The sequence below is a fragment of the Alosa sapidissima genome, chromosome 18 (assembly GCF_018492685.1).
Source record: "Alosa sapidissima isolate fAloSap1 chromosome 18, fAloSap1.pri, whole genome shotgun sequence".
NCBI lineage: Eukaryota > Metazoa > Chordata > Actinopteri > Clupeiformes > Clupeidae > Alosa > Alosa sapidissima.
Genome location: NC_055974.1, coordinates 8,118,490 through 8,136,032, shown reverse-complemented (window position 1 = coordinate 8,136,032; position 17,543 = coordinate 8,118,490). Strand labels below are relative to the sequence as shown.

Here is a 17,543-nt window from a genome sequence, read left to right as displayed (position 1 = left end):
TCTACCTCATCATGAGATACAGCTACAGCTCCGCCAGTGTAAGCACACACACACACACACACACACACACACACACACACACACACACAAACACACCCTCTACCTCATCATGAGATACAGCTACAGCTCCGCCAGTGTAAGCACACACACACACACACACACACACACCCTCTACCTCATCATGAGATACAGTGTAAGAACACACACGCACACACACACACTCTCTACCTCATTGTGAGATACAACTCAGGCTCAGCGAGTGTGAGAACACACACACACACTCTCACACACTCCAGTGTGTATGTATAAATGAGTATAGATAAAAGTAGCCTGAGATATTGTTGTTTTGGTTGTAACACACAGTAAAGATTGTAGTTGGTAGAGTGCAAAAACAGTGTGTTGCTGTGAAAGCAAGTGGGTGATATTTTCAGTGTGTTTCTGAGTGCCGACCACCTGTCAACAATGTGCTTACTGCCCCGGGCCTCATCTGAGCCTTCCTGCCCGTCACTCTCTGGCTGACCGACTGGCTGGAGGAACGATGGAGATCGACAGGTGCCTAACCTCCACCTGAGTGACACGCTGAGTTGCACTCGCCCAGCACTTTTAGCATCTCCCAATGCTGTCTCTCTCTCTCTCTCTCTCTCTCTCTCTCTCTCTCTCTCTCACCCCTGTCGGACGAAACAGAGAGAGGGATGAAGTAAATAGAGGGATGAAGAGAGATAAGTGCAGAATCATTTTGCCTGGGAAAACGCTGATCCCTCACGGCCAGCATGGCGAGTGCTGACCTCAGTGCAAGGACGCAGACAAGTGGCCTTCCTATATGCTCGATTTACCATAATGGCACCATTAGGATGATCCATTGATGGCTGTGCTGACGTTAGCAGCGGAATGAGTCTGGGTTTCTCCCAGGAGAAGGGAAAAAATGACCCTCGTTTTCAAAATCTGGACCAGCCTGATATTTACATTGGCAAACCTATTCAAAACAACTCTGCCCAAACATTTTGAAATCTATAATAACCTGAAGCCAGCTAAGTATAGCACCATCAGTCATGTGCATTGGAACGTCCTAATGTCCTTTCATGGCTGAAAGATGTTTGCCACATTGTAGTCGGGATGCTCAAATGTACCTTGTTACAGTTTGCATGTACAGAGAGAGTTTAACATTGCAAGTTGGTTCATGTAGAGAGGAAAAGTGCAAGTTACTGCAACTTCTAAAAAAAGCAGTTTAAGACAGAAAACCCCATTGGACACCAGAAAGGGAAAAAAAGAAAAAAAAAGTGTGAATAACAAAGGAAACCGTAAATAACTCATGTCTGTGTCAGATCCTGTGACTCATGGACCCTCTTGCCTCAGGTTTATAAACAACATCACTTATTGTGGCCCTAAGAGTGCATGGGAATGCCATGATCTCACCTGTGGGAACGATCTCTCCAGAACTTCTCCAGGGTGAAGATGCAGGTGACCATGTCGCTGGCCTCCCTGGTGGGGAAGTCGTCGGACGTGCAGGAGGAGTACCTGCGCCGGTCCTTCCGCACCATCCTGGCCTACGCCGAGGAGGACACCGAGATGCAGGCTACACAGCTGCCCGCTCAGGTGACATGAGATGTCTAGGATGGACCAAGGTTGTATGGCAACAGTGAAGTGGTCGACCGCTTTTAGAAATGTGTTATGAGATACTGTATGGTAGTCAGGCTCGAGATATGAATTATATTATACACGTTTGAGCATCAGAATGGTTCGGTTTGCTCAATGAAGAGTAAAATTATTTGTGTGTGTGTGAGAGTGAAGGTAGTGTACTGTGAGGGAGCATTAGCCTCTGGGGACTGAAGCCTTTTCCTCCTCAGGTGGATGAACTGCTGGAGAACCTCAATCGCATCCTGTCAGACACTGTGAAGATGAAAGAGTTCCAGGAGGACCCAGAGATGCTCATGGACCTGATGTACAGGTGAGGAGATGCCACAGACACACACACCTACACACACACACACACATACACGGACACGCGTGCACACACACACACACACACACACACACACACACACACACACACACACACACAGACACATATTGTGTTTACTTAATCATTTCAATATTTATCCATTGTTTTGTGACCTCTTTATGGCCTGCATTTTAAGTAAAAGTAATGATTAAACATAACAGTTGGTACTATTTAAATGACCAAACCATCTTGCAGCTAGCAGTGTACGTGTATTGATCGGAAAATGCTGGCCCATAATTCTTAATCAGTTTTCTCTGTAAAAGTCACAAGAAGTTTACTCAAGTATGTCAGATTTCGTACATATAACAGACCTATTGGACCCTCCTGTGGCTGATTGTTTGGGTTTGTTGGGCGTCCATCTTGACTGTAGAATTGCCAAGGGCTACCAGACCTCCCCCGACCTGCGGCTCACCTGGCTCCAGAACATGGCGGAGAAGCACAACGGCAGGAAGTGCTACACGGAGTCGGCCATGTGCCAGGTGCACGCCGCCGCCCTGGTGGCCGAATACCTGAGCATGCTGGAGGACCACAAGTACCTGCCCGTGGGCAGCGTCACCTTCCAGGTAAGCCCCTGTCCACTGCCCTCTCCGTCGGCATGGCGGCCGGTGTTCCTGTGATACTATACTACAACTTCAGTGGACACAAAAAGGGGAAACAGCCTGGTTCAGAGTAGGTATGGTGGAGCAGTGGCAACCACCCGGATTCTGCGCCTGCTAAATATCAGTCAACTTTAACTAAAACTTTAGATAAACAATGTTGACTTTTAATATAAAACTAGTTATATTTCCTTTCCTCCCATGTATTTGCTTCCTCTATCCACTCTGTGAGCCCTTTTTACCCATTTGGGGCAGTTCCCTCTACATGGATTAGGCTTGAGAGTGGAAGAGATTGTCAATGAAGCGCTCTCCTGAAATAAAGTGTTTAGTCTAGGTTTAGGCCTGACCCATGCCCAGGAAGCCGGCCCATTTGGTCCTCATCCAGTTTGTACTGACAAGCATATAAACACTGTTGGCCGACAGTGTGAAAAGAACATTTAATTGATTTGGTGAATCTGAGATTCATACCTCAGCTATATTCATAGCCAACATCTGACAAACGTTGTTTCAACCAAAGATCTATTGGTTCAGCATTCCCAGACTGAGTCAGTTATGGGTCTGTGCTACGGTTGCTGGGCACTGTTCCGTGTCCCTGAAATCTAAACAAAAATACCACAGTCTTGCTTGTCAAATATTTGCACACAGCAATTGCTTATTGATTTTCAATGTGCCTGAGTGAAGCAGCATCATTTGTGGTTGCACAGATCCAGTGAGTAGAAGGGAACAGAGACAGGAGTGAGAGGGTTTGAGATTATCAGTGCACAAAAGCACTGAGAAGTGCAGCTGAGTGTTAGCTTTCCTGTGGTCTTGTTCCCACCCAGCCAAAAGATGGCGCTGTTGTGTTTAAGTCACTGATTCTTCGACCACTCATCTCAGCAATAACAATGAAGTAATACTAGAAGTTATATTATTGATGTTTCAGGTTCAGGTTTCATTGTAAAATAAATGTATATATTTATCTTATCAGGGCAATGATTGGTTCTGATTGACACTGGCTAATGTGAATTGATACAGATACTGAACATGGGCTGCTTGTCCCCACAGAACCTCTCTCCTAACGTGCTCGAGGAGTCGGCCGTGTCCGATGATGTGCTGTCCCCAGACGAGGATGGTGTTTGCTCTGGCCGCTACTTCACGGAGGTCGGCCTGGTGGATCTGCTGGAACAGGCCGCAGAGCTCTTCAGCAACGTGAGTCACACAGTGGCAAGGTGGTCAGAGAGACTCTGCTATGTCCTGGAATGAACATTTCTTTTTTATTTATTGTTTTCTCCCCTCATATGGCAGGGTGGGCTGTTTGAGGCTGTAAATGAAGTGTACAAGATCATGATTCCCATCCTGGAGTCTAACAGAGACTTTCGGAGACTAGCTTCTACTCATGACAAACTTCAGAAAGCCTTCGACAACATCATACAAAAGGCAAGCATACCAAAAACTGCATAAAGGGTATTATTTTTTATTTATAGTGAACTTCGATTTAATCTAGACTACCACCATATTGGAATTCAGTTTACTCCATTATTAGAAGTAATAATTACGAGATGAATTGATTATTCTATTCATTGTCAACTACTAAATTAATTGTCAACAATTTGTGTCATTTGTATGGAAAATACTTCAAAATTCTCTGATTGCAGCTTCTTAAATTGTAATATTTTAACTACATATCTTAGGTGTGTGGACGAAACAAGGCATTTGAGGACATAATCGTGGGCTTTTGGAAATACAAATCAACATTTATGACATTTTATCGATCAAACGACTCAATTAATCAACAAAATAATCAACAGATTAATCGACTATGATCATTATCATCCCTAATGGTGACGGAGTATTTCAGTTCATCTTTTGATGATTGACATCCGCTATGATGTTGTTATGACAACACAAGTTTAGTACTCGTACTCATATCTGGATGGTGTTTTTTTCCAACAGGGACACAAGCGGATGTTTGGGACGTATTTCAGGGTTGGATTTTACGGCAGCAAGTTTGGAGACCTGGACGAACGTGAATTCATCTACAAGGAGCCAGGCATCACCCACCTCCCTGAGATCTCCCACAGACTAGAGGTGAGTGTCTTTGGGCTTAGTGTTTCCAGCTTACGCTTCTCACAGAATTAGAGGTTAACTTCTCCGTCTGCTTTTTTTCCTGTGCAGTCCTTTTACAGTCAGTGTATGGGAGATGGTGTGTTGGAAATGATCAAGGACTCCACACCTGTTGACAAGAACAAACTGGACCCAAACAAGGTGGGAAAAAAGTGTTGAACGTTTAATTAATTTCTACCTGGACTAGATGTAAATACCATTAACAAGTATGTTTGTGCTGGACGTTCTTTGTTAATGCTTATTGTGTTTACCCAGGCTTACATCCAGATCACTTTCGTGGAGCCGTACTTCGATGACTACGAGATGAAAGACCGGATGACCAACTTCGAGAAGAACTTCAACCTGCGGCGCTTCATGTACACGACGCCGTTCACCAAGAGCGGCCGTCCTCGGGGCGAACTAAACGAGCAGTACAAACGCAAGACCATCCTCACCACCATGCACTCCTTCCCCTACATCAAGACACGTATCCAAGTCATCCAGAAAGACGAGGTAACACCACCTGCCTGAGGCCCTGAATGGGGTCGGGGTAGATACAGTATATGTGAATATCGCACGCACACACACACACACACACACACACGCACACGCACGCACGCACACACACACACACACACACACACACACATTCAGAGTGAGTTTCACATAGCTTTTCCAGTTAAAGTGTGATTGTAACTTTGCAATACAAATTACAACTTTTTAGAGGTAGTTGGAATGTATCCATTGATCAATGAGCCTATAGGTTAGATAGACTATAAAATGAATGTACACTTTCACTTTCTCTGCTGAGCATTTCTTTAAATAAATCCATCTGCCCAAATGGCTAAGTCCACCTGCCTTGTCCCCGTTTGTAGTTTGACCTGACCCCCATCGAGGTGGCCATAGAGGACATGCAGAAGAAGACCCGTGAGCTGGCCGTGGCCACCCACAGGGTGCAGCCTGACGCCAAGATGCTTCAGATGGTGCTACAGGGCTCTGTGGGTGCAACTGTGAACCAGGTAATACACCCCACCACCACCACCACCACCATTACAGTGTCCATGACTCGGTATTCTCCTCAGTGATTACGTCCAAGCAATGATTCTAGTTTAGTGTCATGGTTTTAGCAGAATTAACCCCAATATAACAGCCTCTGGAAATCTCTATGGACCTATGGTAACTTGATCTTGTAAACTTCTTTCACTCTGCATCTGAACTCTGTGTTAATATTTCAAATAATGCAATCTGTATACTATGAAATAATATAATATTGGGCCATCCCCAATAAGCGCAGGGCACTTGGAATCATCTTAACTTTCCCTTGCCTCACAGCGCTCCTGCTTGTGAACAAGACACGGTAAACTGCTTGTTTTATTATAGGTGGTATGCTCTCACTGTTACACAAAACCTCAAAACCCAGTCCCACATATCTCTGCTGTGATCAGTATGTGAAGCTTTCTCTGGGATCCTACATGATGGGCTTTGCGCTTTAGTCTCTCTGGGTGGTTGAGAGCCGTTAATTAACTCTGCCCATGTTGGCCTCATTTTGTTTGAGGAAATTCTTTGATATCTGATGTTTTTTTAATCAGGCGGCAACTTAACTAATGAGCTTGTGTTAGTCATCATTCAATACCGCTGAGATGCCCAGTGAAGTGTGATTAGCATAGCTATTAGAAATTCAAAGCATTCTACTCATGTTAAGAATGCACAGGGAGAGAGAGCAACTGTGATCAGGGAGTTTTTTTTTTTTTTTTTTTTTTTTTTAACATTAACTCACAGTTTCTGCCCACATAGATGTGACTCAAACACTGTCCCACATAGACCAGCCCAGTTTTTCCACACAAGGCAACAGAAAAGCAGTGCCATCATTTGACTAACTGGCAACACTGAAAAATTTACAATTAATAATAAAATATACAATTGAACAATAAAGTACTGGGCTCTCCCTACAATGGTTTTGAAATGAAGTTTAATGTGTTTAGATACAGAACATAATCAGGAAGATTTTTGAGCATTTTTAACATGAATAGTCAAAATCATAAGAACAAATATGAGCTCTAAATCCTCTTCTAAAGGAGTTCTACTGTGATAACTGTCCTGGGTATGTCTATGTAATAGGGTCCATTGGAGGTGGCCCAAGTGTTTCTGAATGAGATCCCAGCAGACCCCAAGCTCTACCGCCACCACAACAAACTGCGTCTGTGTTTCAAGGAATTCATCATGCGGTGAGTTTCCTTTTAGTGGATTTCAAAGTATGTGCTGTTTATACTCAACTACAACACCCCCAAAATATATATCTCAAGATCAGACAATCCCCAAAGGACACACACCATACTTCAGCAGCAGAAGTTTACACTAATGTTGTATTGTGTGTGTGTGTGTGTGTGTGTGTGTCGTTTTTGCTCAGTTGTGGGGTGGGGAGGCTTCAGCATCAAAGGTTTAGACTAATGTTGTGTCTGTGTGTGTCTGTGTCTGTGTCTGTGTCTGTGGATTTGGCTCAGTTGTGGGGAGGCCGTGGAGAAGAACAAACACCTCATCACTGCGGACCAGAAGGAGTACCAGATGGAGCTGAAGAAGAACTACAACAAGTTGCGGGAGAACCTGCGGCCCATGCTGGAGAGGAAGATTCCGGAACTGTACAAACCCATCCACCTATCCAAGCCCCGCATGGAGAGGTGGGTCTGACAGGTTTACTGCTACAGAGCCAATGGTACCTGTGTGTGTTTAGAGAAGGAAAGTGGAAAAGGAGAAATTGTCTCTACATTTTTCAGAATTCAGACTTCCGCATGTAAACTCTGGAGGCCAGTCATTTTTACATTCCACTGATTTTTTTTTTTTTTTTTTCATACTGTCAATACAGCAACAAATCCAATCATAGATTGGGACAAATCCATGCACTCTCCTTAACACCGTGTGATCGCTTGCTGCTGCTTGTCACTCAGTTTTGTCTCTCTGTTTTTGCTTCCCTTCCAGGGACATCAGCAAACGGGGCAGCTTCCGTCGAACCCAAGAGGACAATTCATGAAGTGCACTGACTGCCAAGGAGACTGCCTCCACTGAATCTGCTCAGCCTCGTTTCAAAGCCCTAACGCAGTGCAACACGGCACACCAGACTCCAGAGACAGGCAGTGGGACACAGTGAAAACTCTGTGCACACTGTCCTCTGACGTTTACTGCATGCTGAACTGTTGGGGTGCAAGTGCTGTGGCAGTACACGCAGCCCACTCAAGACCTGTGCTGTGGCATAGACACTGGAGCTCGCTTCTCACCACTGACCGCGTGCTTGACTTATTGCACAGTGAGCGGGTGCCATTCATGTAGATTTAAAACATGCCACAGGATTTGCCGATATGTGTCATTGTTCTGTGACTTAAGCACAAAGTATCGGCAGTTTAATCTCCTAAATCCTGAAATGCCTTTATGTGTTGTGTAAAGGCCCTGGTACTGGAAATGTTGCTGGAAAAAGAAAAAGACATTGATGAAACATATGGGCATTTCTGTTTGCATTTTGTATTATTTTTTTTAATGTTTAACTTTGATTTGGCAGTTCAGCTAATTTGCACAATTGAAACTGGTCTTTGCCGCCAGTCAGGTCATTTCACAAGGGTTTGATATTTTCTTTTCATTTTTATACAATAGATTACTGATGTTCTTAAAATAATTTAACACATTGAACAATTACAGTCACAGGATCTGTATGTGACAACTGAAAGGGTGTCTACATGGGGGGGGGAAGAGAATGTCAATCAATCAAAATATATGATAACTTTTGTAACGTGTCTGTAGATGTAATATTTGGAGGAAAAATTATTTTTCGTATTTTTCTGTGAAAATAAAATGGAAAAAAGGAATATAAGTTAACGCTGTAGTTAAGCAGAGAAATTCAATTGTATTCTTCTTTATTCTTTTATAGATTTATTTCATGTCTAACTGTTTGTCTGCTATAAAGGCTTATCATCTGCCTCCCACACAACTGTTATGTCCATCTTGGAGCTTTTAGGTTTAAAGCAAAGGTACCAACATACCACATCTGTTACATTCCACATTTCACATGTTTTTCTCATTTAGCAGCAATTCAATGCACTTCATTCATTAATAAATACTGGAATACTGAGTTGACTCTATTTGTGGGAGTGATCACTGGTCAGATTAGTATTTTTTTTCTTCATACACTAGATAGATAGATAGATAGATAGATAGATACTTTATTGATCCCCAAGGGGAAATTCAAGATGGATGGATCACTATGGATGTTTGTATAATACTTTTAGTTCAGTTGTACGTTTCCTTATAAAATCAGTACACGTTATGAGATGTGTTAGGGTCAATACCTACACAGTAACTTTAGCAGGCCGAACTCGGTGAGTAACCCAGGCCTATGTTTTTTCCCCGTTTGTCCAAATTTGTATTGCAGTGATTTTATGTAGTGATTTTCAACGTTTAAATTCAGTTTTACCGACATGCAACCAATCTGGCAGAGCAAACTGTATTGTTCTCAGACTGAAGGAAGTTAATTTACAAAAGTTACTTCTAAGGATGAGATTATTTTCCAAACGGACAGTCACCGCAGAGAAATGTTAATAGAAAACTGGTCAGTGCATGTGATCTGTAATCGGCTGTCGCACTTAGATGACGTAATTACACCTCGACGGGGCACTCGTGAGTAGCGACAAGGTTGGTTACAAAGTTGCATTTAGCAGAACGATTAACCTAAGTTACTATTGGGTATGATTAATCAGTTAAGTAGAATGGAAATGTTGTAGAGATAGGACAAGTTGACGATGTTTTGCATAGGCTAAGCTTGTGCCGTAGTTGCACGGTCAAAACGGGATAAGTTGGATGTTTGAGTTCCAGCAACTTAACGACTCATCTTCATCCTAAAGCGACTTTTTATTTTCCATAATAAAGTATTGAAGAAATCATGAGCAAAATATGTCGTCATGTTGTGCAATGACTGTGTTAGGGCTAATATGAACCATTTGACGTTTGATGTAAATTGTTTTTGCCCTTAACTCAGATTTACGAAGGCAACACCAAGTTATACGCGCAAAAAATCAACACATGAACGCTCGACTCAAGTCGTGCTATTTTGGACGAGTGTTTTATGCCGCTGGATACCTGAGGCAGTGAGTGATTTAGCGCTCTTCATAGACTCTTCGGCAGCAGGTTGTAAATCTCTTGAATGAGCCCGTCGCCCACCTGCATGTGCAGGGCATAACTGCAATTAACACCTGCCGATTCACTGGGAGTGTCTGGACCCTGACCACTCAATTCTTCACCAGAGGGAAAATACTTTTTGTATCCTACATCTTTCACCAACCACTGAAGGCCTACTTACTGTAGCCTTTATCATATGATAAGTAGGCTTGTAGATTACACAGTAGTTTGCAATGACTTACTGTATCAATGCAAGTTGACAAATAGCCTAGGCCTAAGGTTGAAGTGGTGGTGTAGGAATACTAGCCCATTGTAGATAAGCAAGCAGCATACTCACATAACTGTGTTAACAAATATTTCTCTGCTTTGTTATAGTCATGAATGTATAATTATAATTGTAGATAAATATATAATTTCAGGGGTTCAAGCACACACAGGTCAGGTTACACTCTGAATAAACAGAAGGAGACTAATAAACCATGGCAGAGATGCAGTCTGCTGAAGAGTCTGACCTCGATCCCAACAAAGATGACCTGCCCCTGCGAGCAAACACTAACCACATGCTGGTCAGACACTATGTTCTGGACCTGACCATTCACTTTGAGAGTAAGACAATTGGTGGCAGTATCGTTCTCTTCCTCGAGCCTGGCAAAGGGAAGAGCATGGAGACCCCTGATTCTGCCCCCTCTGGGGAATCCACCTCTCCCTCCCCTCTTTGTGAGCAGCCAAAACAGGAGCCCCAACTCCACCTCCAGCCACAAGCCGGTGCGAGTCAGACAGAAGTCACAGTGGAGACCTGTGATCATAAACATGTTGAGGGAACTGAGGCACGTTCATGGCAGGAAGGTGCGTCTGATGAGTTCACCTTAGTGTTGGACTGCTGCGACTTGTCGGTATCAAAGGTAGAGGAAGTGGATGTGGCGTCTGTGCCAGGCATGAGAGCACTGTTGGATGACTGCGAGCAGCCTCCTCAAGCAGGATGTCTCTCGTTCACGCTGGTGGAAAGACTGCTGGCCCTGTCCTCTTCCTGCTGGAAGGAGCAGCATGATTTGTACCTCCAGTGCAGTACCGCCCCCTGCCCACAGGGGGCAGCGGCCCTTAGCTTTCACACAGACCGTTGGAGCCTGCAGCTTAGGAAGAGAGGAGTTGGCTCGCCAAGTGGCTTCCCCCGAGCCCTCCGCATCTGGTACGAGACCAAACCCAAGGGGGCCTCGGTGAGGTGGACCGACACTCAAGATGGCAGGTGGGTGTGAGACTCTCCTTGGGCCAGAGAGAGCCAGTGCGGACAAGAAAGAGCTGTTTTACAGTGTGGTGCTTTGCGTCTGTTTGCTCACTCCCTCAGGTGCTGCGTGTACACCATGGGCTCTCCCATCAACAACAGGGCCCTCTTCCCATGCCAGGAACCACCTGTTGCCATGTCAACGTGGCAGGCCACTGTTGTGGCCCCCGGTGAATACACAGTCCTGCTCAGTGGGGAGAACCAGGTGGTTCCTGTCCAAAAGGAGTCCGGTAATGAAACTTTTTATATGAATAGGTTCCTTTTTTTATGAATCCCCTTACTGTTGAATCTGTGTCCTTTTTATAAATGACTCTGGCTGCAGAGAGAAGCCTGTGTTGTCTCATTGCTGTCGAAACCAAGTTTTTAAGGTCCTAATTCTTCTTTCCAAGGATTGTCACGTTGGGCCTATTATGTTACCATGCCAATGCCTGCCTCCACTTTTACCTTGGCAGTGGGACAGTGGCACGAAGCCCAAGCAAAATCTGGCACTGGTGTGCCAGTCCTCACTGAGTCGAGCAACAGGTAGAGGCTGTGGTGTCTTAACGCTTCACACTTTTAGGTTTGATGTCTGGGGAGGTAGATCATTAGTATATTTAACAAAAATGAGCACATAAAATAAGGTAAATGGAACTGTAAATAAGATGGAATACAGTACTACATAAGTTACTATGTTTTGATTACTTTGATAACTATATTATCATCTGTTTTATTGGAGAAATGTCATCCAGGTTACTACATGCATCTGTGCACAATTGCACAGAATTAGACACTCAGAAAGGTGTCATTGTTGTACATTCAGAAGACGTTTAAGCTGAACACTGGATCAAGAAAGTGTGTTTCAAGAATACTTCATGATATTCTTCATATATATTTGCAAACAATGCAATCAGTATACACTTTCCGTAGCAGTACACCAGGTGTGAGCACCTCGGGTTGCAGTAGCGTGGAGAAGCCGTGCCACGGTTCCAACCAGGAGTTCCAGGGCGCTGCTGATGGCCCGGCCCAGAGCATGTGCGCTCACGTGGACTACCCGTGCCGCTTCACCCTGACCGAAGCCTGGCAGGAGGCCATCATCCCCCACCGCGTCTTCTCTCCTACCTGCCTCCTGCCACAGGTGGAAACTGTGGTGGTGCCTCACCTGCCCGCCTGTCTGGCTGCCGCCCACGCCGTGCTGGGCGTCCACCCTTTCTCTCACCTGGACGTCCTGATTGTCCCCTCAGGGTTCTCCAGTCTGGGAATGGCGAGGTGAGTCATCAAGTTTTATCTTTTTTCTTCTGTGAAGTGGCCTAAATTCGGCTTTATCTGCTGTGTGGTTCTGTTTATATTCTTCCTCTGACAATCTTATTTTATTTTTGCTCGGTTCATTCGTAATGTCATGGAGGCTAAATTTAGGTAAACTGTGCTGTTTTTTCCTGGATTTGTTTCCCCTCTGATTACATTCTGGTGGATTCCTGTCCAAGCACAAACCAAATCTATTTCTTGACCCGCAAAGCCACTGCATAATTTATGTCCCCTGTGTGTTTGACAGCTTTGCTGGTTGCTTTCCTTTTCCTGAGCAAGGTGGGTTACATTTCTGGGAGTCAGTGCCTGTGTGGAATATTCTTTGGTTCCATCATTTTGTATTTTACATTGAAGGAACAGTCAAAATTGAATTTCAAAACTAATTTTCTCTTATTTTTGCAGGGTGTGATTAGTTTGCCTTGTTTGTTTCTGATGGAGAGATTGTATTTTTCATTAATGTTGCAGCGAAAATTCATAACAGAGTAATGGCAATTTGATACAAGTTTAATAATACAGCCGGTCATTTTCCATCAGTCTGAAAGACACATTTTTATCTATTAAACATGATGATTAATGTTTGTGTTGCACGCTATCATCAAGGAAGCATATAAAATATTCATTAGCCCACTGTTATTCGACCATCAGACATTAATTGTGGGCCGAGTTGCCTGCATTTTGCCTAAAGTATTCTTTTGAACTATGTCTCTCTTGCCAAGATCTTCAGTGTTGCGGTCATACCCCTATATGTCCTCACCATCAATTTCTTGGCCAGTTTCTTGCAACAACATGCGTTTGTGTGTGAGAGAGAGTTTGTGTGTGTGTGTGTGTGTGTGTGTACGTGCGTGCGTTTAAGAGAGTGTGTGTGTGTGTGTGTTTGTGTGTGCGTGTGTGTTTGTGTGTGCGTGTGCGTGTGTGTGCGTGTGTGTGTGTTAAAGAGAGTGTTTGGGTGTGTGTACTATGTGCGCATTTCCGCGTGGGAGGTTAGGGGGCGAGGGTGGGCGTCTGGAGAGCCGATCCCCCAGGATGTGGGAGAGGATGTGCGGATTATTCCCAGCAACAAAAGCCATTAACTCCTGGAAAGACTTCAGAGGCCAGGGAGTGATTTTAATCTGAAAATTGGTAACTATGCTGGCCCAGGTTCCTGGAGCCGAGCCAAGGCCCTGCTTTTATATCATAGCGCTTCATTTAAGGTGCGGGATTGGAGGGAACAGAGTGATGGGGGCTGTGGGCCGTCCACCAGGGTGGGGGAGGACGGGGGTGGTTTTGGGGTAAAGCTGCCACTGGGGACACAGGAGTCAACTAAGGCCAGACTGGAGGCAGCGCCTGATTTAATCCGCGTACGGTTAGTGGCTGAGTGCAGCATAGTGCAGCACTTGCCATGCTGGGAAATAACAGCGTACCAACTTTCTGAATTGAGCGTTTTATCAGACTAACCAGAGATGAGATTCAGTGTTTCAGTCCATCATTTATCATCTCCAATGATATGATTTTTTTTTTGTGCTACTGTCAGTCACTGTATAAAGATCAATTTATTTTCAGCAGTTTCCTGTATGGTTGGAAAATTGCTGCAAACTTAGAGCATTGCATGCGGTGTACTTGACATTTACTCGAAATGCCGACCTTTTGGGAACGTAGCATACATTTCCCCCTCTTCTGTATGCAGTCCTATTCTGGTATGTTCCGTAAGGAGCAAGGCAGACATGTTATTCAGTCATCTTGCACACTCATAAACGGGTCTTGTTGTGGGTGGAGTGTTTATGATTTTTTGCTCCGACCGTTTCTGTGCTGGCGCTATCTCCATCTCTTGCCCACGTCACGCGGCTCAAATTTAGCCCTTACAGGAAGGGCACAGCATTTCCTTTCACTTTGAAGACGCTCAATTTGTGCCTTCGACAAGCGAGCGAGAAAGAGACCGAGCAAGTTTCATTACTCCAAGACGTAGCCGCTCTCCTCTCCTCTCTCTCTCTCTCCATCTTCAGACAGTTCCACGGAATGAACCCACATTCGTCGACATTTATCTGAGAATATTGGAGGAGGCTGTGGTTTTTGAGCCCCTGATGAAAACGCTGGTACCCATTTCGAAGGCCATTTTTAGACGCTCATTCTTTCTCACAGGCTTGGGAGATGTATTATTCATGGGAAAATAATGTCCGATAATAGTTCAGTGCGGCCTACTCCGACGCCCCCATTAGGAGGGGAGCTGCTAGTCTGGCGCTCATGAAGCACTCTGATGCATTTTTAAATGGGATATTTGTATGGCTTCATGTTACAGATTACTCCTCATTCTGATCTAATCTGGCCACATTTGCTGAAATTATGAAATTATAAATTCCCACACAGGCCGATGAAAGGCTTAGCACCAGAATTGTGAGTGTATAAGTCAGGGCTGTCTTCCTGTCATCCCATGTTTTTCTTTCTTTCTTTCTTTCTTTCTTTCTTTCTGTCTGTCTGTCTGTCTGTCTGTCTTTCTGTCTGTCTGCTTGACTCTTTTCTCTTTGTCTGTCTGTCTTCATTCTTCAGCTTCATTCTTATTTGTCATATCTCTCGATGTTGATCTCTCAAAATTTTTCACAATCAATCTAGCCTGCCCCTGACCTCCCAGAAGCCCCCTACCCCTCCCCACCCCCCGTGTTTTCCAGCCCTCTTTGACCGCTCTATCCTCTTGAGAGGGCAGCTAATGTTTCTCCATCAGCCTCAGAATCGGAGAGCCGGAGGGTGACGTGCCCTTTGTGATGGGCTCTGCGTCTGGAGCTCTAAATGACCATAAGGGGAAGAGAGAGACCGCTTCAGGCCGGCCGGCGGAGTCGGGTGGGATGGGGGGAGACAGATGGGAAGTGTGTGGAATGCACGCTGGGCCGACCAGAGCCAAAATGGAGACTGAGATAACAGTTTAAATAGCCCTCCTTTTCTTTCCCTCTCTCTCTCTCTCTCTCTCTCTCTCTCTCTCTCTCTCTCTCTCCCTTCTTTCTGTCACTTCGCTCTCTTGATTCAGTGCTTTATTGGCTCAGCAATGAAACATTGTTTAGATGAAAGAATGACATCCAACACAATTCAACACTGATTTAATGAGGAAAGAATCTCAAATTCAAAATCATGCATGCATTTGTGTACATTTGAGAGTTTGTGTGTGCGTGTGCATTGATTGGCATATGTGTGTGTGTGTCTGTGTAGATGTCTGTGTAGATGTGTGTGTAGATGTGCGTGTGTGTGTGTGTGTGCGTGTGTGTGTGTGTGTGTGTGTGTGTGTGTGCGTGTGTGTGTCTGTCTCTCTCTTCTCCCTTTGGAGGATTTCCTCCCTTTCTTTCTCTGCTGTGATTGCCAAGTGGCTCTCGCGGAGTGCGGCAGAACACCTTGGCGCTTTGGTCCCCATGACGCAAGGAAACGGACAGCTGCTAATCAACTTGGCGCGGCCGGCCATGTTTGCTTCCTGAAAATCTTCCGAGATTTGTTTGTCTTCCTCTTCACTTTTTGCACCGTCACACATAAGCCGAAATCCATGGGCATGATTCATGTGTTGTTGCTCTCACTGTGTTCCCCTATGGTCTGTCTCTCTCCCTCTCTCTCCCTCTCTCTCTCTCTCTCCCTCTCTCTCTCTCACTCTCCTATCACATTCAGTTTGTTCCTTCTCTCTCTCTCTCTCCCTCCCCTATCACTCTCAAATCTCTTTTCCAAGACAACATCCCCTCCCACTCCCCCACTCCCACCCACAAGTGCAAGTCCAATACCACCAGCACCACCAGCAGCAGTACCACCACCAGCAGCAGCAGCTCTCCCCCCTCAGTTCAGCCAGTGTAGCTGTGAGTGAGCGCCTTGGGGCCGTGTGTTATGACAGCGCATTCCTGCCTCGTGAGCAGGGCCCCTCTCCTTCTCTTGTGTGCCCTGTCCCACAGGTTAGCATCCCCGAGGGGCAAGCGTTCGGGTCAGTGCCTCTGTTTAAGCAGTTCTCCGGCACAGCACGGCAGGACTTAGCAGTCAACACTATCTTTGTGGAATCTGCCATCACTGTCCACTAAAGGAGTAAAATATGTGAAAAATTCAAAAGCACAAAAAGTCAGGAAGTAGTTACTTTTATAGAAACTGATACAGATTTACCTTACAAACACTTATATGTATACATGTGTACACACACACACACACACATACACACACACACACACACACACACACACACACACACAGTGTACAGGTTGTATAGAGAGCCCGGGCCATATGTTGCTTAAATACCAGTCCTGTCTGACGTTGGCTGGATTTTGACCGTTGCCTCTGATGCTAAGCTCCTCCACTGGCCGAAAGGCGCGGCGTCTATTTCCTGGATATTTATTTTCAGGCTCTGATGTTCTTGTCCATGTGATCTGCCCTAAAATGGACTGGCATTTAACACTGGGGCCTCCTGCGCCTCTGCTAAGGGAAAGGTCTAAAGGCTGATCGAGAGCAAGCCAGGAATGCCAGATATTTGAAGTCAGCGGTTTAAAAAAAAAACGAAAGAAAGAAAAAGAGAGAGAGAAAGAAAGGAAGGGAGGGGTGGAGGGCTCTGTTGGTGTAGTCTTTTGTCTAAAATAACTTCAGTGGCTTCACCAAAAACAGGCAGTTTGGGGGGTTTCTGTGGAGTAGGCTGATGTTATTTTAACATTGTCAGAACTACATGACAGCATCTATGTTGTTTTTGTGGCTTTTAAAAGCACAGTTGGGGAGGTTCTCTTGGTTACTCAGGCTTACTGTAGTTCTAGTGAAGGACTACTCACTGTCACTTGCACGTCATGTATGGGTCATGTGTTGTCATAGTGTGTGACCTGATCATAAGAACCTGCAGAATCTACAGTATGCCTAATCTGCCACAGGTAATCCTCCGTCTCCTAGAATATGGGAAGGCCGAGTCGCATTAGAGTCATTCAGCAAGTTGTCAAAGCTGTAGATATGGACCTTGTCATGGAGAAGGTGCAGAGAGATCATAAATATCTAAACAAACTGGGTGCTGACAACAGAGCATGCCCAACATGCCATGGTTAGTGTGGCCCTGTCAGGTCCTACTGGATATTAAGCAGTGAGAGAGCTGAGGCACCAATGCAAGTCATGATTGGACAACACTGGGTGTCAAACTGTGACATTGGTGACTGAAATGTCCATTCATTGCCTGACACTAATAACATGT

The 17,543-nt window shown here is 45.0% G+C and overlaps 2 protein-coding genes across 8 annotated transcripts in view; both read left to right on the top strand.

The window, feature by feature from the left end:
* dock8 (dedicator of cytokinesis 8) overlaps positions 1 to 8,796 on the top strand; it is a 44,424-nt gene extending 35,628 nt beyond the window's left edge. For all 5 annotated transcript variants that reach the window (XM_042070334.1, XM_042070332.1, XM_042070331.1 and 2 more), the window contains 12 exons: positions 1,435 to 1,593; positions 1,845 to 1,945; positions 2,370 to 2,562; positions 3,640 to 3,783; positions 3,880 to 4,011; positions 4,528 to 4,662; positions 4,750 to 4,839; positions 4,954 to 5,190; positions 5,553 to 5,696; positions 6,796 to 6,902; positions 7,179 to 7,352; positions 7,651 to 8,796. In XM_042070334.1, coding sequence (XP_041926268.1) covers positions 1,435 to 1,593; positions 1,845 to 1,945; positions 2,370 to 2,562; positions 3,640 to 3,783; positions 3,880 to 4,011; positions 4,528 to 4,662; positions 4,750 to 4,839; positions 4,954 to 5,190; positions 5,553 to 5,696; positions 6,796 to 6,902; positions 7,179 to 7,352; positions 7,651 to 7,702 — 1,668 coding nt within the window. In that variant the 3' untranslated portion in view covers positions 7,703 to 8,796. The remainder of the gene's footprint in view (positions 1 to 1,434; positions 1,594 to 1,844; positions 1,946 to 2,369; positions 2,563 to 3,639; positions 3,784 to 3,879; positions 4,012 to 4,527; positions 4,663 to 4,749; positions 4,840 to 4,953; positions 5,191 to 5,552; positions 5,697 to 6,795; positions 6,903 to 7,178; positions 7,353 to 7,650) is intronic.
* A 531-nt stretch (positions 8,797 to 9,327) lies between these two features.
* The window catches only part of LOC121690028 (aminopeptidase O (putative)), a 52,892-nt gene continuing 44,676 nt past the window's right edge, over positions 9,328 to 17,543 (top strand). The window contains exons 1-4 of one of the 3 annotated variants that reach the window (XM_042070339.1): positions 9,328 to 11,077; positions 11,177 to 11,343; positions 11,566 to 11,635; positions 12,020 to 12,358. In XM_042070339.1, coding sequence (XP_041926273.1) covers positions 10,314 to 11,077; positions 11,177 to 11,343; positions 11,566 to 11,635; positions 12,020 to 12,358 — 1,340 coding nt within the window. In that variant the 5' untranslated portion in view covers positions 9,328 to 10,313. Of the gene's footprint in view, positions 11,078 to 11,176; positions 11,344 to 11,502; positions 11,636 to 12,019; positions 12,359 to 17,543 lie in introns of all 3 variants that reach the window. The other 2 variants (XM_042070338.1, XM_042070337.1) reach the window with 2 other exon arrangements.